The sequence below is a fragment of the Chiloscyllium plagiosum genome, chromosome 10 (genome assembly GCF_004010195.1).
Source record: "Chiloscyllium plagiosum isolate BGI_BamShark_2017 chromosome 10, ASM401019v2, whole genome shotgun sequence".
Classification (NCBI taxonomy): domain Eukaryota; kingdom Metazoa; phylum Chordata; class Chondrichthyes; order Orectolobiformes; family Hemiscylliidae; genus Chiloscyllium; species Chiloscyllium plagiosum.
In genome coordinates, this window is record NC_057719.1 from 13,324,292 (window position 1) to 13,345,799 (window position 21,508).

Here is a 21,508-nt window from a genome sequence, read left to right on the forward strand (position 1 = left end):
TCCACCTAACCAGCACAGCTTTAGACTATTGGAGGAAACCAGAACACCCAGAGAAAACCCACACAGACACAGGAAGAACATGCAAACTCCACACAAACACCAAAACTGGAGTTGAACCTGGGTCACTGGCACTGTGAGGCAGCAGTGCTAACCATTGTGTCACCCATACAGGATGCGATTGTTAGGATTTATTTCAGTAGCTCAGGACGTTATTAAAAAAAAATTGCTTGGTGTTCATCCAGGAGGGAAGTTCTCCTTGGTTAACAATCCCTTAATCAAAACTACCATTCATTAATGCCTGACCAGAGTTAGAAATTGCAGAGAAGCAGGATAAAATATTGGGATTAGTCCATGTTTCATCGGAAATAAAACACCACTATGGACAGGGTTGCATTGAATGACTGATCGGTTTCCATGTTGTAACATCTATGCCAAAAAAAACAATACAAATTTGAATTTGGAAACAACTCTTCCAAACTAAAAGAGGAGGTGATAGCCTTAGTGGCAATATTGCTGGACTGTTAATCTAGCGATCCAGCTAATGTTCTGTGGAGACAGTAGATGGTGGAATTTGAATTCAATAAAAATCTGGAATTAAGTGTCTAATGATGACCGTGAATCCAATGTCAATTGCTGGAAAAACCCACATGGTTCACTAATGTCCTTCAGCGAAGGAAATCTGCCATCTTCACCTGGTCTTGACTACATGTGACTCCAGACCCACAGCAATGTGGTTGACTCTTTACCTGTTCTGGGCAAATAGAGTTGGGCTATAAATGCTGACCTAACCAGTGAGGTCCTCATCCTCTTTAAGTTCTGATCTGACGTATTCTTAAGTTTACCTGTTTTCTTCAATCACTAATTCTGGTCAGGTAGTTTTGATTAAGGTATTGTTAACCAGGAGGTCAGGAGAAATTTCATCTTGGATGAACACCAGGACATCTTTTAATATTGTCCTGAGGTACTGAAACAGGTCCTCACCATATAAATAGCAAAATATGAAAGACAAGTGGCATTGGCATGATTCTTTTTCTTCTGTAGTCCTCAGATATAGAGTAAACTAAAAAATTGATCACTTCATCTTTGACAACAATATCTTTCCACTTATACATCAATATGATTGCCTACTTGTTCTGTTCACTACCAACCCCAATGGAATAGCTGTGGCCTCTGATGTTTGTGCTGGGCTGGACTCACAATCATTGCCCGTGTAACCAGGACCAGAGACGTCAACCAATTCACGTAACTCTAGGTGTCTGCCAGAGAGGGGCGAGGGCCATATGTATCGTCTAGATTTGGAGATGCCGGTGTTGGACTGGAGTGTACAAAGTTAAAAATCACACAACACTAGGTTATAAATCTGTGGTGTGAACTTATATGTTGTTTTGCTCAAAAACTGCAAGAATCCATGTAAGATTCTATAAATCCCTTTTTTAGATAAGAATCAGTCTGAACATTGGGGCACAGACAGCCTCACACAGGGCACCTCACACCTTCAATGCATTATCTGCGCTGACATGGCATCTATTGTTAAAGTTCACTTGCGAACGTAATTTTTAAAAAAGTTCTGAGATTTACATTTGAAAGAACTGAAACCATCATGGTTATTCTAAAAGATGAGCAATTTAACAAACAATCAAGGTATTTTTCAATATATCATTTCAGTTACATCACACTGTAAACTTATGCTATAAATTCTGTGTCTTATAATTGTCTCCTCTACAACCACCTGATGAAGGAGCAGTGCTCCGAAAGCTAGTGCTTCCAAATAAACCTGTTGGACTATAACCTAGTGTTGTGTGATTTTTAACGATATATATTCCAGATGTTTCCTAATCAACCTGTTCAGAGATGTTATTACACACCTCTGGAGCAATTGGGACGTGAACCCGAGTCTCCTGGCTCAGACCCAGGGACATTACCACTGTGCCACAAGATCCCAAAGTCACCGATGTAAGTCAACTCTTCCAGATCGGTTGGTCATGATTTTATAAACCTCGACAAGGTCACGCCTCAACCTCCTATGCTCCCGATAAAAAGTTCCAGCCTATCCAGCCTCTTCCCGTAACTCAAACCCTCATTCCTGACACCAACCTGGCAAGCCTTTTCTGAACTGTCTCCAGCTTAAATCAAACCCTGCCTGTAACACGGCGACCAGAACTGGATACAATACTCCAGAAGAGACCAACTTCCTGCATAACCTCAACATGACATCCCAACTCCTATACTCAATGGTTTGAGCAATGCAGGTAAGCCTGTTAAATGTCTTCTTAACCACTGTGTCTACATGTGATGCAAACTTCAAAGAATTATGTTCATGAACCTTTTTTTTCTGTTTTGGTTTATTTTTGTTGAACGCATTTTTAGATCCTGGATCCATGTGAAAAAGGTTTTCCTCATGTTGTCAATGCTTCTTTTTAATCAATTAACTTACCTTGCAAATCAATCTCGACTCCTCTGTTGCCTAGTTGTTATCTGTTATTTGCAGATTCTCCTTTCAGGTATCATGAGGAAACTGGTTTTTCTTCAGTTCTTACTTCCAAAGTGATTCTGTGCAACATAAACTATACTGGCGAGTTGTTAATAATCTTCCATGCCCCCTGACTGAGTAGCCATTTATATTTATTCTCTTGCAGCTCCATGGGAACATCAACCCATTTTAAACCCTTTACCCCAACCCAGGCAGATGTGCACCTTCGCTTTTCAACCAAGTTCCTGCTCTCTGATATAAGCTTTGCCAAAAATCAGGGTATTCATGAAAAGCCATTGTTGACAGGGCATGAGTTTGGAGACATACCCTATTGTGTTTACTGAGCAGTTCTTGTCCATTAGGCACAAAATTCCCAGGATTAATTCATCAAGCAAGATCCCTCAACAACTTGAAGTGCTCTTACTGTTTCATATTTCTCTGTGTTTTCATATTCTCTGTTCCCTTTTAGGATGCTCCCTCATAAATGTCAGAGGGCACGATTTACAAATGGGTGAAATGATTTGCCTTTCTCAAACCGCTGAGCACTGTGTGGAACAAAATCCCTAATAATATTTGGCAGATGTGACCAATGGCTTTCATGATTATTTGACTGTGTGGGTGGTCAGGTTCTTTCTGTTACCTAAGAAGTTATGACATCCTCATTCGTATTTGTCATTTAGTTAAGTGTATTGTCATGTCAGTATATAAAATAACTCATAAGATCATATTAGTAGGAGTTGGCAATTCTGCCCCTCGAGCCAGCTTTGCCATTTGATACAATCATGGCTGCTCTCATCTCGAACCTCAACTCCACTTTCCTGCCTGCCCTCCATCACCTCTCAACCCACTGCTCATTCAAAATCTGCCTATCTCCTCTTTAAATAGATTCAATGTCCCAGCATCCATTGCATTCTGCGGTGTTGACTTTCATGGATTCATGATGCTTTGAAACAAGTAATTTCTACTGATAGATGTTTATGAGATTGTGAATGGCATGGATAGTTTGGTAAGTATGAGGCTTTTTCCCAGGGTGGAGAGGACCATTACTAGGGGACACAGGTTCAAGGTGCAGAGGGGCGATGTATAAAAGAGATGTGCGACGCAGGTTTTCCACACAAAAGGTGATGAGTGCCTGGAACGTGCTGCCAGGGGAGGTGGTGGAACCAGACGCAATAGCAGCATTCAAGAAGCATTTGGACGGATACAAGAATAGGAGGGGAACGGAGGGATACAGATCCTGTAAGTGAAACCAGTTTTAGTATGGAAGGGCAAAATATGTCAGTGCAGGCTTGAAGGGCCGAAGGGCCTGTTCTGTGCTATATTGTTCTTTGTTCTTTCTCATGTCTTTTAAATCTGTTAGCCCTTATCCTAAAACAATTACCTCTCATTCTTCTAACCAATGTTAAGTGCATTATTTTTCAATCTCATTACAGTAGCGCCTCAACTTACGAACTTAATCCGTTCCGGGACCCGGTTCGCAAACCGAAAAGTTCGCGAACTGAATCAATTTTTCCCATTGCTTGGATAGCGTAAGAATGCTTGGATGGCTGTTCACAGCGCACGCGCCAAAGACGAACTGAATGAGATCACGCGGGGCCCGAGAGCTTTTGCGTTCAAAGCACATGTAGCAAAGCAGAACAATGAAACCACGTAGTCGCACACGGGCTTTTTGCGTTCGTACCTTCGTTTGTACCTTGAATTTTGTACATTGAAGCAAAACTTTACGTACAATCCTGTTCGTAAACCGATTTGTTCATGAACGGGGTCGTTCATATGTCGAGGCGCGACTGTATATTGCCTTTCCTTTTGGATGAAATGTACTTTTCCCTTTGATGTAGTAAACTGAACTATTCCTTTTTGTGCTGAAGCTCTCATAACTCCTGACGGTAAGAATGGAATGGATTTGTGGATTTATAAGCTCAACTCCATCCTTTGTCTGGTGGAATCCTTGTTAATGCTGTCATCGGCGTACAATCTTGTGTCTGTTGACATTTCACCGACTCTCAGCTTCTTGGTAAAGCTGACGTTGATGTTAAGCAAATGTCAGAAAGGACCAATATAACCCAGCTAAACCATACTCCTTTCTCATTAACTCACATCAATCAAAAGAAAACAAAGCTTCAAATACAGAGGGATCCACTGACTGTGGTGATGGGTTACTGTGCAATTTCAAGTGGAGAGGAACTAAATAGGAACGTAAGAACAAGGTAAACCCAATCAGTGTCCATGATGGGGAAGGAATGATGAATGATGAAACAGATATTTCTTATTAGCTCGACCCTGAAGGTCACAAAGTGGTGTACTCGCGGTTTGTCATGTCTGAGTGTTTGATGTGTAGGCTGATAATAGTAAAGGCATGATATTAGCTTTGGATGAAATCAGATTTCAGTTTTAAAAAGTCACATTTAATTTTCAGAATGTTTTTGACTTCCACAAAATAAAACAGTATGATTGTACATTTATAATGGGATCCAGGCCTTTTTATGTCACACAGCATTTCGAACAGACCGAGCATAATCAAAGAGGTAGCCTTTATGACACAGCTACATTAACATTAAACAGCTAATTATGGCATAATTGGCTTATTGAGAGAGAATGACCCAGGGCATAGTTTGCTTAGCAACAGCAAATGGCCTATTTCCATAACATTGGCTTATCCACTCTTGCCCTAGACCAGTTATTTACATTTGTACAGAATTATTTCCTGTCCCCTCGCCTTAATCTCCTTCTGCTTTGGCATTTTCTGCTCTACCTGCTTCCTTTAAGCCATCGGAAGAGGGAAGATGAGGCCACCTTTTTTCTCCCCCACCTGCAGCACCGTCTCCAATTGATTATGTGTTAGCTCAACAGGGTGAGATGGCAATGATAGGGTTTCTCTCAATCCCACTTCCCTTTCATAGTAAAGTGCTCTGTTTCTTCCAAGGCATCTCACATGGCTGTCCAGTCCAGGACTGAGGAGACACTAATGGACTCGAGACTTGGCTACTGTTACCACTCAAAAGCTCCCAGTGCAGAGGTATGAAGCAAGCACCTTAGCCCTCCTCATTACCACATAGCACACATTCCCTCCATCCAAAATGGTCATACAATGAAAAATACACACAAGTTACTCAATTAACGGGGCAATAAAATTGGATAATCAAACAGCTGAAGAACCATCACTTCGAAGACCAGTTTGGAGTTCAACACTATACATGTCCTGGCTTTGACAAGTATGCAATGAGTGCCACAATGACCCCCACATACACTCCTGTTCCAATGGTGATTGAGAGTGCTGCTAGGAATAGGGCTCTTCGTGATGCTGAGGTTGCACGCTGATAATCTCCTTTCGCAATAGCCTTGCTTGTCTGAAAAACAAGAAATCATTATTTAGCACCAAAATTAATCACTCTTTTCACGAAGGTCTCAATGCACTCTAGTCCGTGGTGGCTGATGGTGTGTTGGTCAGCCAGCAGAAAATAGAAGGATGAACTCCAGCTAACCATCTCACACAATCTTTCACGTAAACAATTGATCACATTGCCACTCATGGATCACTCCAGTTCACACAGCCCCTCACACTGTCAGTACACAATTCACTGGCAGCCACGTCTTATCTCTTTGACAGGACTTGCTGTTGACCTAATTCCAATAATTACAGTCTCCTCCCATCATCCCCTGTTCTGATTCCATCAACAGTACCAATAAATAGGCAAGGGGACCAATTCCTTTGGTCACGTATTTGCCAGTTGTTTTAAGCTTCCTTTGTCACTGGATGAATGTTGCCATTTGTACAAAAAACAGTAGCAACATCAAAGTTGGACCCCGATTTATACTTTGGAACAAACTCCCACCTGGAAAAGGCAATGTGCTATTGCTATTTGAAATGGTGACAGAAACTGCCCCATCACTGTGCTATCTGAACCCAATAGTGACAGGGATATACCCCATCACTGTGCTATCTGAACCCAATAGTGACAGAGAATTGCCCCATCACTGTGTTATCTGAACCTGATCAGCATCATTTGGTGCATTTCCAGGATTAGTGTGGGGAGCTTCCAGCTCTTGAGAGTGCCTTGTTAAGGCTGAATAAACGGGGACTGAAAAGAACCAGGCTTAAAATAAAGTTAACGATTGGAGCACCCAACACCACACACTGTTTGGTAACTGTCAAGATTAGAGTGGTGCTAGAAAAGCACAGCAGGTCAGGCAGCATCAGAGGAGCAGGAAAATTGATGTTTCGGGCAAAAGCCCTTAATCAGGAAGGGCTTTGCCCGAAATGTCGATTTTCCTGCTCCTCAGATGCAGACTGACCTGCTGTGCTTTTCCAGCACCACTCTAATCTTGGCTCTAATCTCCAGTATCTGCAGTACCCACTTCCACTGTTTGGTAACTGCCAAAGCCGCACTATGAGATATTTTCAAGGAAACACTTCCAAGGTCTAGTCTTTATTGGACTCAGCATTACTGCTCATGTAAAACCATCCAGGTCAATATTAATTGCAGTTATCACTGCCTATTATAGTCCCTCTACAGCAGAAAAGCTGCAGGAATCCTTGAACACAAGAGAAGATTTGGCAACAGTTGATTTTGGGATAAGAACAGTCCATAGAATCGGAATGTGAAGATCAAAGCTACAAATGTCTTTGGAGCTGCTTCTGTTTTGCTGTTGTAACATTTCCCAGAGCCTGGAAATAAAGCTTTTGCCAGGGTACAGTCTCTTTTGAGCTAGAGATCTATTGGAGCAATTACAGCTCTGAGCTGTGCATTTAATTTGCAATGCGATCATTGACATCACCTTACCTGTCAACAAAGTGAAGCTAGATTGGAACTTGGAACAGAGTCTATTTTACAGCAAGCAGAGTGATTTAAACAGCCTTTACACATCACAGAAGGTCAGATCTACATACACCACAGCAAACATTCCTCATGACTGATACTACAGCATAGCCTCCCAATAAAAGATTAACTCTCCAGCAAAATGCACTGAGTGGATGATAGTTATATAAGTTATTTGCACAAACCAATCTAGTCATCTCATTCATCCTCATTCTGGCCAGGACTGTGTTGCCAATATTTGCAGCCATTTCAAAATGTTTTCCTACTCTAATATCAGTGGCAGAGACAGTCGTTTCAACTTTTAAACTTTAAAGACAATTAATGCTTATTTAATTTGCAAATCACAAAGGAACGATGCTAACACTAATGTGGAGATTAATTTAATAACACCCTTCCCTTATAAAGCATTGATGGGACATTCTAATGTGAGATGTGAGGACTGTGACTTTTACTTTTTGCATTTTACAAAAGCTGTGGATAGAAATTAGAAAGAACCATTTTAAAACCATTGTTTGAAAGGCTCGATGTATGTTTTGAAAGCAAGCAACATTGAAGGCTTTCTGCAAACAACTGTGAGACCAAGCAGTAATCGAAGTTTGACTTGCAGATGATTTGGAGCCAAAAGAGTCGAACAGATCCAGCATTTTCTGGCAATGAGAAGCTAATTGGTCTAAGGACTAGTGACCAGTTAACAATGACAGAGACCTTGCTTTCTGCAAACAACTGCATAAATGAATCTCAGGCAATATTCATGATTTGGAGATACCGGTGTTGGACTGGGGTGTACAAAGTTAAAAATCTCACCACACCAGGTTATAGTCCAATCGGTTTATTTGGAAGCATTGGCTTTCGGAGCGTTGCTCCTTCATCAGGTGGTTCATCAGGAAGGAGCAGCACTCTGAAAGCTAGTACTTTCAAATAAACCTGTAGGATTATAACCTGGTGCTATCAGGCAACAGAACAGCTTGCAGCTAGGAATACATTGCAGAGAGAGAGAGAGAGAGGGAGGTGTTCTGTTCTTTCCCAGATTGGGAGAGGTTTCCCTGTTCTCTGTCATCAGAGCTCACTGTAATACTGAAGAAAATCAGATTATCACTCCTGCAACAGTTGTTATGAGCTCTAACTTTGAACTTATAAATCTGAGACTCGTTATTAATGAGCCGGTCACTTTGTGTTTCTTACTGACCAGAGGAGGCGTCTGGGGGAAAGACAACTGAAGCAACATGCTGAAGAGTCTTAAAGATCAACCTGGGGGTGGTGTGTGTGTGTGTGTCACGCTACCTGCAGCTTGAGTCAAACCACATGGAATCAATGTGGATTTCACCAGTTTCCTCATTTCCCCTCCCCTCACATTATCCAACCTTCCAACTTGGCACCACCCTCTTGAACTGTCCTACCTGTTCATGTTCCTTCCCACTTATGAGCTCCAACCTCCTCTCCGACCTATCACCAATGCTCTCACCTCCATCTACCTATTGCATTCTAAGCTATCTCCTCCACCCCAGCCCCCTCCCATGTATCTCTCTACCCCCTTGGCTCACAAGCCTCATTCCTGATGAAGAGTGTATGCCCCGAAAAGTCGATTCTCCTGGTCATTGGATGCTGCCTGACTGACTGGCACCACATTCTTCGACTTGCTACTGAGGGCAATGTTCTATTCTCTTCCTCAAAAAAATGATATGGAAATTTTATGCAGTTTCTATGACAACACACAACGTGTATAAAAACCTAAAAACACAAAGTTAAGATTGACCGGGCTGAACATTGCTGACCAGAGATGTAAGAGGTCAGTGAGCCCATCCTGACCTCATCAGAAACACTATTTTTAAAGGCTGTCTCTCCCTTTGTCTATATAGATAACTTAATCTCATCCACCAGTCACTTGTATCGTCAATGGTCAATGAAGATACATACTATCAGCTGCGGTTAATGGTACTTCAGATATTATCAACTGTTCTGATCTTGGTGGAGTACATCACCACATGGCATAGCTGAAGCTGTTAGGTTTCAGACCATTGCTGTTAACATCCAGCCAAACACTTTTTGTCCTTTGATGTTCTAACACCTTTAGAGGATTCCTATGCTAAAATAATTTATGTTCATGGAGAGTCGCAGACGAAAAGTGTGGCGCTGGAAAAGTACAGCAGGTCAGGCAGCATCTGAGGAGCAGGACAGTCAACATTTCGGGCATAAGCCCTTCATCAGGAATGTACTCCAAGTGGGGTCTAACCAGAGCTTTGAACTCTGTATTGGGCTCTATCACGCCACGCCCCTTCCAATCGATTGGAATCAAGTTTTGTGTTTAACTGTTCAATCCTGACACTGTAGAACAAAGCTCAGAAATGTTCTCCACACTAATACAATTGATTGACAAAATAGAAAAAGAAGGTGAGCCTTCCTCAGACAGTCCATCAACCTATCGAGGATAGATTTGAGAAAATTGCTGTAATGTTGAAAGATATCACTTGAACATTTCAAACAAACCTACTCTCAAGACTCAGTGCTTTCACAACAGTCTGTCAAGGACCCTATAGTAGGTCTTGTCACAGCAACCCTTGATTAATAGTAGCTGACAGCTCTGCATTGCCAGTCCTCGCGGTGGCGCAGTGGTTAGCAGTGCCTCACAGCGCTAGGGAACTGGGTTCAATTCCAGTGTTGGACAACTGTCCGTATGGAGTTTGCACATTTTCCCAGTGTCTGCGGGGGGTTCCTCTGGGTGCTTCAGTTTCCTCCCACAGTCCAAAGATGTACAGGTTAGGTGGATTGGCCATAGTGTTTGGGGATGTGTGTGTTTGATGCATTAGTCAGGGGAAATGTAAAATCTTCATCTCAGTCCTAAATGATCGGCCTTGGAATTGTGCCCTTGTATTGAGATTGTTCAGCCAGGAGAAGCAACCTCTCAGCGCCCACCCTGTCAAGCCCCTTCTGAATTCTACACGGTTCAATGTCATCATCTCGCCAAGGAATTAAGGTGCAATTTACTCAGCATCTCATATTGGGGACAAGTCTCACATTCCAATAATCAATCTAGTAAACCTTCACCATCAGAAAATGTCTGCTCCTTTCAAAATTCAGCCATTAATTGTACACTATCCTTGCATAAGGGCTGATACAGTGAAGGAGAAAGTGAGGACTGCAGATGCTGGAGATCAGAGTCAAAAGGTATGGTGCTGGAAAAGCACAGCCGGTCAGGCAGCATTGAGGAGCAGGAGAGTTGATGTTTCATCAGGAATGTTGAAGATCTTATGTTCAAACGTCGATCCTCCTGCTCTTCCGCCTGACTGACTGTGCTCTTCCAGCACCATGCCTTTTGACTCTGATCTCCAGTATCTGCAGTCCTCACTTTCTCCTTCACTGTAACAGCCCCTACTCAAAGGTAGTGTACAATAAATGGCTCAGGTTTGAAAAGAGCAGACAAATAGAGATGCCAGCTCAGCACTGTCCTCATGACCTGTCCTACCTGCCAATCTCCCCTCCCATCTATCCGCTCCATCCTCCTCTCTGACCTATCACCTCCATCCCCACCCCCATTCACCTATTGTACTCTCTGCTACCTTCTCCCCAGCCCCAACCCCCCTATTTATCTCTCCACCCTGGAGGCTCCCTGCCTCTATTGCTGATGAAGGGCTTTTGCCCAAAACATCTCTTTTCCTGCACCTTGGATGCTGCCTGACCTGCTGTGCTTTTCCAGCACCACTCTAATCTAGACTCTAGTTTCCAGCATCTGCAGTCCTCACTTTTGCCAAATAGAGGTGCCACACAGGCACTAATCCTTAAACACAGGAGAACAAGTTAATAAGGTGACTGAGGATGTTAAAGGAAGTAGGGGATGACATTGTAGACACCCTAACTATAATCTTTCAAAGTTCTGTAGATACAGAAAACATCTCTGTGGATTGGAACATTGCACGTGTCACCTGCCTTTTAAGAAAGGCGAAATAGGAAAACTGGACTGTATCACTGGTCTGGTGTTACAGACCAGTCAGCTTAACATCTGTGGTGGAGGCATGGTTGGAGTCTATAATTGACGTTGGGGTAACTGAATACCTTGAAAATTTTCAGTTAATCGGAGAGAGCCATTCCTTCATAAACAGGTATGTTACATTAACAACTTACTGGTCCTCTGGGTTTCTCCCTGACTCCAGTGATTCCTGAAAGATCACCACCAACGCCTCTACAATCTCTACAGCTACCTCCTTCAGAACTCTGGTGATGTTTATCTGGTCCAGGTGAGTTATCCACCTTCAGACCTTTCAGCATTCATGAAGGGTAGGCCATGTCTAACAAGTCTCATAAATGATCACCACCAATGTCTCTACAATCTCCACAGCTATGTCCTTCAGAACGCTGGTGTAGTCCATCTGGTCTGGGTGGTTTATACACCTCCAGACCTTTCAGCAACCTCCGCACGCATTCCTTAGTGATGGCCACCACACTCACCCCTGACCCTGACTCTCTTGAAGTTCTGGTATGTTGCTGGTGCCTTCCATCATGATGCCTGATGCAAAATACCCATTCAGACCCTGCACCATTTCTTTGTTCCCCATTACTACTTCTCCCTCAGCCTCATTTTCCAGCGATCCAATATCTAGTCTTGCCTTTCTCTTAACTTTTAGATATCTAATAAAAACTCTTATATTACTCACTAGTTTCCCTTCAAAATTCTTCCCCCATTATTAGTGTTACATCAACAATGCATACAAGTTCTAATTCAAGCAAACTTCATTCAGAGTCAGTTTCTTGTATCATTGTCCAATCCATAATATAAGTACTTGCTCTGTTGCCTTCTAGGGGTCAGTACAAATCACACTGTTCATATTCCAGCAGAGGCAGTCATCGTTGTATCAAACTATAACAGCCAGGGGATATGCAACTGCGCAAATGACCTCTTTATTTTATCAGCCTTGTAACAGTGATATTCGCTGAGGCATAGGCTGTAAATTTTAATTCACTGAAATTGCTTTTTAGACAGGGTCATCCTGGATCAGTAATTACGACTCCCATCTCTGCATCAGGCAGTTATGTGTTTCTGGTGTGCAAGACTAAGGGAGTACAGTTGGAGGTTTGGTCATTTCTGTAAGTTTCAGGAACAAGACGCGCTGATTTCAGGAGGCCACAGAATGTTCTGACACTTCTGAAAAATGTTCTCTGCCTCTCAGTATTGCCCATTAGCAGACCAATGTAGTTACTGTGACTGCTGGCACGGGATGGCTGTTTGAATTTTGAAGCTCTGATCAGAAACATTGGAAGAGCATGCAATTCTGTAAGAGTGTCAGAACATTCCAAAACGTACTTTATGGTCCATGACATACTTTTCCAAAGTGTAGTCACTGCGACAAAGTGGCAGTGAATGTTTACATGGTATGATCCCACATGGTCATGGCCAGGTTTGTTTTATTCATTGATGGGATGAGGGCGTCACTGGCTTGGCTAGCATTTATTGCCCATCCCCAATTACCCAGAGGGAAGTTATGAGTCAACTGTATTGCTGTAGGTGTAGAGTCACATGTATGCCCAGACCAGGTAAGGATGACAGTTTCCTTCACCATTAATAAACCAGATGGACTTTTCTAACGATCGACAATGGTTTCATGGTCATCATCAGACCTTAACAGATTTTTGTTATTGAATTAAAATTCTACATCTGCTGTGGCAGGATTTGTACCCAAGTGCCTGGAACATTACCTGTGTCTCTGGATTAACTGTCCAGTGATAATACCAATAAGCCATCCCTTTCCATCATTTGTTATATTCTGAAGGACTGGCTGAAGGACAAAAAGATGGCCAAGATATTGACAGGAACTATCTTACTCTTCTTCAAATCTGAGCTATGTAAAGCTCTATCATCATTCCAGAGGGTAAATAGAGACTCAGGGTATCCAAGCGTCGTTACACTCCCACTCTGTCATTAGAGGGAGATGACTGGTGGTGGTCTAACCTGAGGGTCATGATGCTTCAAGCAAATGGGGAAGTTGAGAAGCAGAGTCCCTCTTGGTCACATTACCCAGTGCAGGAATTGAACCTTGCAGTTATCAACCAACCATCCAGCCAACTGAGCAAACTAACCGTCATATTACAGTCTCGAGCTGCTGCACTGAAGTGTCATCCTGGTTTATATATGATGAACGACAGAGCGGCTCTCAAACCCTCAATCTTTGCTATGAGTGCTAACTAATGAGCCGCACTTGACTTATTCTCGGCTGTGTGGGATTTCTAACCAATAAAGTACTACATAAAGGTAAATATTGTTTCCCACATCATTTTGTTAAATAAGGAATTGTAACAAAGGCCTTTGTAACAAAAGCATCATCAGATTGATGCTCGGCTTGAACGTTTGCCCACTCTGAGGTTGCTCCATGTCTGAGCCTAATGTCCACAGAAATATGGAGCAAACCTTTGATCAGAAAGCTTCATCAGAAGACTGGAGTATCAGGGAGAAGATTGGACACAACTCTCTTTTACAACACGAGCTGGCAAAAGGCAAAGTTCCAGCGTGAGGTACAGTTAGTAAGTTTGCAGATGCCACCAAAATTGGAGGTGTAGTGGACAGCGAAGAGGGTTGCCTCAGATTACAACAGGATCTGGACCAGATGGGCCAATGGGCTAGAAGTGGTAGATGGAGTTTAATTCAGATAAATGCGAGGTGCTGTATTTTGGGAAAGCAAATCTTAGCAGGACTTATACACATAATGGTAAGCTGCTAGGGAGTGTTGCTGAACAAAGAGAGCTTGGAGTGCAGGTTCATAGCTCCTTGAAAGTGGAGCCACAGGTAGATAGGATAGTGAAGAAGGCATTTGGTATGCTTTCCTTTATTGGTCAGGGTATTGAGTATAGGAGATGGGAGATCAGAGTCGGGGAGTCCAGAACTAGAGGGCATAGGTTTAGGGTGAGAGGGGACTGATATAAAAGAGACCTAAGGGGCAACTTTTTCACGCAGATGGTAGTGCATGTATGGAATGAGCTGCCAGAGGATGTGGTGGAGGCTGGTACAATTGCGACATTTAAGAGGCATTTGGATGGGTATATGAATAGGAAGGGCTTTGGAGGGATATGGGCCGGATGCTGGCAGGTGGGACTAGATTGGGTTGGGATGTCTAGTCGGCAAAGTCCATCATCCAAAAGGCACATGTCAGGAGTGTGATGGAACATTCCCCACTTGTCTGGATAGGTACAGTTCCAACAACACTCAAAAAGCTCAACATCTTTGAAATCTGTGTTGCAGGCAGACAGGGTAGTTAAGAAGACATTTTGCATGCTTGCCTTCATTGCTCAGACCATTGAGTAGTGGAGTTGGGATGTGATGTTGAAGTTGTACAGGACGTTTTTGAGGCCACTTCTGCAGTATTATGCACAGATGTGGTTGCCCTGCTAATAAGAAAGATATTATTAAATTGGAAAGGTTTCAGAAAAGGTATACAAGGATGTTGCTGGGTCTGGTGGATTGAGTTATAAGGAGAGGCTGGATAGGCTGGGAATATTTTCTGTGGAGCAGAGGAGGTTGATGTGTCACAGGGTTCAGTGCTGGGTCTCAAACCACTTACAAATTAAATAAATGACTCAGAGGTAGGTATGGTAACCATATTTACTAATGACACATGGAACATCGAACATAAAACAGCACCTCACAGTAACAGATCCTTCGGCCCATGATGTTGTGTCGAACATATGGGCGGCACGGTGGCACAGTGGTTAGCACTGCTGCCTCACAGCGCCAGAGACCCGGGTTCAATTCCCGACTCAGGCGACTGACTGTGTGGAGTTTGCACATTCTCCCCGTGTCTGCGTGGGTTTCCTCCGGGTGCTCCGGTTTCCTCCCACAGTCCAAACATGTGCGAGTCAGATGAATTGGCCATACTAAATTGCCCGTAGTGTTAGGTTAAAGGGGTAAATGTCAGGGTATGGGTGGGTTGCGCTTCGGCGGGTCGGTGTGGACTCAGAAAAGGTATACAAGGATGTTGCTGGGTCTGGTGGATTGAGTTATAAGGAGAGGCTGGATAGGCTGGGAATATTTTCTGTGGAGCAGAGGAGGTTGATGTGTCACAGGGTTCAGTGCTGGGTCTCAAACCACTTACAAATTAAATAAATGACTCAGAGGTAGGTATGGTAACCATATTTACTAATGACACATGGAACATCGAACATAAAACAGCACCTCACAGTAACAGATCCTTCGGCCCACGATGTTGTGTCGAACATGATGCTAATCCCTTCTGCCTGCCCAGGGTCCATATCCCTCCATTCTTTGCTTATCCCTGTGCTTATCTAAAAGGCCCTTAAATGCCCCTGTCAGTTCTGCATGCCCCTATTCTATCCCGACACATAAGTAGAATAGGTAAATTGGGAAGATGACATAATGAGGCTGAAAAGGATATAAATACCTTAAATCAGTGAACACAGATCTGCCAGATCTGCGTATAATGTGGGAAAAAAAAACACAAATATGTCCATTCTGGCAGGAAGAGTAATAAAGTAGCATTTCATCTAAGTGTTGGGAGATTTTTGAGCTCTGAGATTGCAGAGGGATCTGGGTGTCCTCCTTCATGAATTGTAAAAAAATGCAATGCAGGTGCACCATGTAATCAGGAAAACTCATAGAATATTTATTATCATTTACTGTGGGGAGAATTGAATACAAGAGTCAGGAGCATAATCCTCAATTATACAGGGCATAGAATGTCATACCTAAAGATGCAAAGGGAGCTGCAAACGATAGCCAAAAGAAATAACCAGCCATGTCAAACAAGACTGGATTTTTATGGTTACAATGATAATGAGGAGTTGAGTTGTCATTGGTCAACAACAGGTATCCCTGATGGGCAATGTACCAAACTGCAGACATAATTTATGTATTCCCACAAAGCACGTACAAAGACAATGGTAAAAAAAGCCAGTTTCAACTCTACAGGAGTGTGCTTCGGGACTGAATGTTGTCATGTGAGCCAACTGGCAAAGGTACCCATGTGCCCTAGCCTGGCTGCAAGTACTAGCCTGCTTTGAAGCTGACAGTCAAAGAGCCATTCCCTGGCCACTCCTGCGTTGCAGGTAAGTGGGTACTAGAAGTCAGATAGCTAGTAAACCAGACAAAAGGAAACAGGACATCTAATAAGCTTGAATGCACCCTGAATGTTGATGAAAGGTATCAGTGTAACAAAATCTCAACCAATCTGCAAAACTAATGATTGCGTTATTGACAATTCCATTAACACCATCAATGCTACCAATAATCTCCACTGAAATGGCTGCAATATTCAACTATCTGCACTTTAGGAATGATTCAGAGATTGATCTGCAAACCTTTAACTTTTCATTTTTAACTTCAGGAGTCAAGTCTTATTTCTAACCTGTGTGCTGTGTCAGAACATAATTAGAAATTAACACAGTCCCCTTTTTGTTAACTCAAGAAACCCTGAATAAATTGGCACTTTTTAAAATACAATTCAATTTGGATCCAGGATCCACAATGGAAGTGATCAGTTTTTAAATTGATCCGGCCGGGAAAATTAAAGAAGATTATATAAATATCGGTTGCAACATGATTAAGGCAACACCTTACAAGCTAATACTATAAGGCACATCTTAACAGGCATGAACCTTGAACACTCTAAATATTCACATCAGCAAAAATAACCGTCGAGGAACCTGTGTTGGCCTTGACAGTGTCTCAGGAGTATAGACAGGATATGAGAAAGACCGAGGAAGGAAGATTTTTGTTCATTGCAAAAGAATGAAAGAAAAATAATGTAGCAAGCACTTAGTATGTTTGCCTTTATTGGTTAGAGCATTGAGTACAGGAGTTTGGAGGTCATATTGCAGCTGTACAGGACATTGGTTAGGCCACTGTTGGAATATTGCATGCAATTCTGGTCTCCTTCCTATTGGAAGGATGTTATGAAACTTGAAAGGGTTCAGAAAAGATTTACAAGGATGTTGCCAGGATTGGAGGATTTGAGCTATAGGGATAGGCTGAACAGGCTGGGGCTGTTTTCGCTGGAGCCTCGGAGCTGAGTTGTGACCTTATAGAGATTTATAAAATCATGAGCATGGATAGGGTAAATAGATAAGATATTTTCCTTGGGGTGGGGGAGTTCGGAACTAGAGGGCATACATTTAAGGTGAGCGGGGAAAGATTTAAAAGGGAGCTAAGGAGCAACTTTTTCACTCAGAGGGTGGTGTGTATATGGAATGAGCTGCCAGAGGAAGTGGTGGAAGTTGGTACAACTACAGCATTTGAAAGGCATCTGTATGGGTACATGAATAGGAAGGGCTTGGATGGATAGGGGCCAAATGATGGCAAATGGGACTAGATTTATTAAGGATATCTGGTCGGCATGGACAAGTTGGACCGAAGAGCCTCTTTCTGTGCTGTACATCTTGATGACTCTTATCAGTGTAGAATAGTTGATGATTTTCTGTACGTATCAGATGTGAGACAGAGACTGGACAGACTTCGGACCGAGATAGGTCAGATATGGGATAGATCTGGGACCGAATATCAGACAGATTTCTGTTTAGCCAGTCTAGTTTTGAGGTCATTTGAGTGAGGCCAAAGTGAGCCTGCCCGCAGGAAACCTATGGTCTGTTACAGCCAATCGGGGGGGTGTGGTTGAAAGGAGCGAGGAGCCAGTTCATCCCTCTGCACTCAGCAGCTGAATGACTTTGGGTTATCCGGTCTGGAGAATAAATTGGGGAGGTTTTGCCCAGGATCTGAGTGAAACAACATCCACTTTCTGATGGTCTGGACCTCAGCAAATGTTTGTCATTGAGAGCCCAGCACAATTGTTTTGGAGCATATTGGAAATGAATATGCTCTTCACATGGTTCCTTCTGCTAATTGGAACTGGAACATTCTTCAAGCATTTAGAACAGTTGGCTCAATCTAAAGCCTTAGTAAACATTTCTCACAGAGAAATCAAACTGAGCTTGCATTAAATGTCAATAAATCTATTCTGTAGATTTCCTTTTACCAAAACACCAGAATAAGAAGGCGAGAGTTGAGGGTTCTGCACTCCCTAATGGAATTCCTGATGGATTTATATTGCACCAATTGCTCCACTTTTGATCCTATTTAATCATCTCCCAAGGAGAAACTCCAACAGCAGATGTATTAAATGCCGTACTCTGTAGTTGCTGACACCTTACCGAGACGAGAACGCATGCATGTCTCATCAGGGTAGCTCACATAGTTAAAGATCTCTGTCTCAATAAAAGATGCTTGTCAAAAATATTTTCATTTGATGTGATGGACAGTGAACTGACACTGAAGGTCATGTTTGCTAAGCTGCAGCAAAGACACAACTGTGCATTTTGGTAAAAAATGGTCTCGTTATTTACTTGGCTGTGATTAGGTTAATCTCATTTTGAAAAGATGCTGCATGGCTCCTTCACACTATGTGATCATTTAGAAATAGACTCTGCTTCTGCCAAAGGAGCTGAAAAGTTAATGACAGTCAGATGTCTGTTGAATAACAAGTTCTCCAGATGCAGCCCAATAGTGAAGGTGGCCTACTAGACCGATGTGAAATTCTGTATATCAGGGGTTGGGGAGGGGGGTGGTGTTAACATCTTCTCATCACTGAAATAATGTGGGATTGGTGTGGATTAGAGACATGTCACTTTCCACGGTTGCTCAATGGTTAGCACTGCTGCCAGAGATCTGGGTTCAATTCCAGCCTCGGGTGACTGTCTGTGTGGTGTTTGCATATTCTCCCCGTGTCTGCGTGGGTTTCCTCCGGGTGCTCTGCATCCCTCCCACAGTCTAAAGATGTGCAGGTCGGGTGAATCGGCCATGCTAAATTACCCCAGGGATGTGCAGTCTGGGTGGGTTAGCCTTGGGAATTGCAGGGATCTGGGAGGAGGGTGGGATGCGTTTCGGAGGAATGTCGTGGATTCGATGGGCTGAATGGCCTGCTTTCATACTGTAGGGATTCTATGATTCCTGATGTGGAAATGCTGGTGTTGGACTAGGTGGATGAAGTCACATGACACCAGATCATAGTTCAACAGGTTTATTTGAAATCACAAGCTTTTGAAGTGCTGCTCCTTCATCACCTGGCGAAAGAGCTGTGCTCTGACAGCTTGTGATTTCAAATAAACCTGTTGGACTATTACCTGGTGCCATGTGACTACTTGTCCTGTCAGTGCTTCGCACCATTACATGCAACAAAACATGGGTTCTATTCTCCAGCAACATTGCCTCTTGCCGACACAAGCAGTCAAACGCACAGCGAGAAAAGTAAACGAGTAATCTGCAATTTGTAACGCAGTAATAGCTCAAAGCATTTGCAAAGAATCTTCAGCCTCCAGCCTCCCAGTTCTTTTGATGCTTTCATATCACCCGATAAATATATTTATGATTGCTGAAGATTCCCTTGCTTATATGGTCTTTACACACACACTCGCGCGGGCACTTCTCTTAAAGTGAATGCCTGTTGTTCAAATAATTCATAATGCACAGAAGAAACAAGTTTTCTCAAGGTTGAGTGTGCAGATATACTGAGCAATGTTTACCTGAGCAAGTTAGATCCATAACAACAAAACAGAAATTGCAGGAAAAGCTCAGCAGGTCCTGCAGCATCTGTGAAGGGTCACTGGACCCGAAATGTTAACTCTAATTTCTCTTCACGGATGCTGCCGGACCTGCTGAGCTTTTCCAGCAATTTCCATCGTTGTTTCTGATTTCTGGCATCAACCGTTACTTTGTTTCTTTAAAATTTAAGTCCCTGTTTGCTTGAGGTGATTTACTGCAAAAGTGATGTGACAGGGAGGAGAGTGTCTCATGGGGTGGGGTGAGGGCTGGAGGGTATTGGCTATCGTAATGGACATCGGTCGCTGTTGGCCTGTGAAGCACAAAATTACTCCATTACTACTCAGTGACTAAGTGTGTTTCCATGGATACCAACCAGAGGTCGGACACTTTTACAGAATCGACCACAGGCAATCATCCTTTGCTTTCACTGGAGGGCGGGAGGTTCAGAGGTGACCTGATAGAAGTTTATAAAATATTGAGAGGTATAGATAAAGTTAATGTTAGTTGCCTTTACCATAAGATGGGAAATTTCAAGACTTTGGGGGCACATTTTTAAGGTGAGAGGAAAGAGATTTTAAAAAGACTTAAGAGGAAAATATTTTACACAGAAGGTGGTTCATGTGTGGAATGGATTTCCTGAGGAAGTGGTGGATGTTGGTATAATACAACGTTTAAAAGACGCTTGGATGGATTAATGAAGAGGAAAAGTTTGGAGGGAAAAGGGCCAGGAACAGGCAGGTGGGACTAATTTAGCTTGGGATTATGTTCGGTGTGGACCGAAGGGTCTGTTTCCATCCTGTATGACTCTATGACTCTATGTGCACATTGAGAAATGTAATTCAATTGGCTGAGGTACTGGAATTCGATGGAGGATTGTGAGAGGGTGGACACTGGGGGAAACAAAATTTGTGGCAGTCCATTGTCTCTACAGTAAATTGGGAGTTCGCATTTGACTGACAGGAGCTATTTGCATCTTACAGTCGGACCTGTGAGAATTTCAGTCCATTCCTGGCTCAACCGAAGTGTTCTACTTTCTCCTGAGGAGAGAGAAAGAGGAAAGGGAGAAGGTTTTTGTGGGGGAAGGAGAGAAGGTTCCAGGCTTCATAGGAATACGTTGCAGCAGATAACCAAGTACAGAGGCGGCCTCCGGACAGGGCTTCTGAATGAATGGAAAGAGAACGGTTAAAAGAAGGTTGGTGAAATTCCAGCACAGAGCCTGGTATCCAATCACCAAGGCACCTTTATGCACAGTACACAGGCTGTGGTCTGTCAGTCCCTGAACTGAGGAGATTCTGAATCCCCTGGTTATATTTGATGAATGAAATTTACAAACACACAGTGAACAGTCAACAATGAACAATGAGTGGTTTTCAATAAGTAGCAGTTTACAGGGGAAAGGGGAGGCAAGGCCAAACCCCCAAACCCCACCGGATAACCAATTCACAGGGAGATGCAGACAGACTCCAAATCCCACAGTAACACACCAAAGAGGAAACAGTAGACACAAACGCATACAAAACCGTCTGATCAACTGAACGATTAAACAGTGCATGTTACACATTCAGCCCTGGTAAACCAGGAAATGGCCAATCCCTCCCACCTTCTGGGCACTAAAAGGCAACCACCTCCATGCCCCCTTTTGGCTCTTGTTCCGCCCCCATGTCGCCTTTGGGCTCTCAGTCTGCCCCATGCCCC

The 21,508-nt window shown here is 43.1% G+C and overlaps 1 protein-coding gene across 2 annotated transcripts in view; it reads right to left on the reverse strand.

Annotated features, from left to right (window-relative positions):
• Positions 1-4,281: 4,281 nt before the first annotated feature.
• The window catches only part of syndig1l (synapse differentiation inducing 1-like), a 174,382-nt gene continuing 157,155 nt past the window's right edge, over positions 4,282-21,508 (reverse strand). For both annotated transcript variants that reach the window (XM_043697097.1, XM_043697098.1), the window contains exon 4: positions 4,282-5,817. In XM_043697097.1, coding sequence (XP_043553032.1) covers positions 5,659-5,817 — 159 coding nt within the window. In that variant the 3' untranslated portion in view covers positions 4,282-5,658. The remainder of the gene's footprint in view (positions 5,818-21,508) is intronic.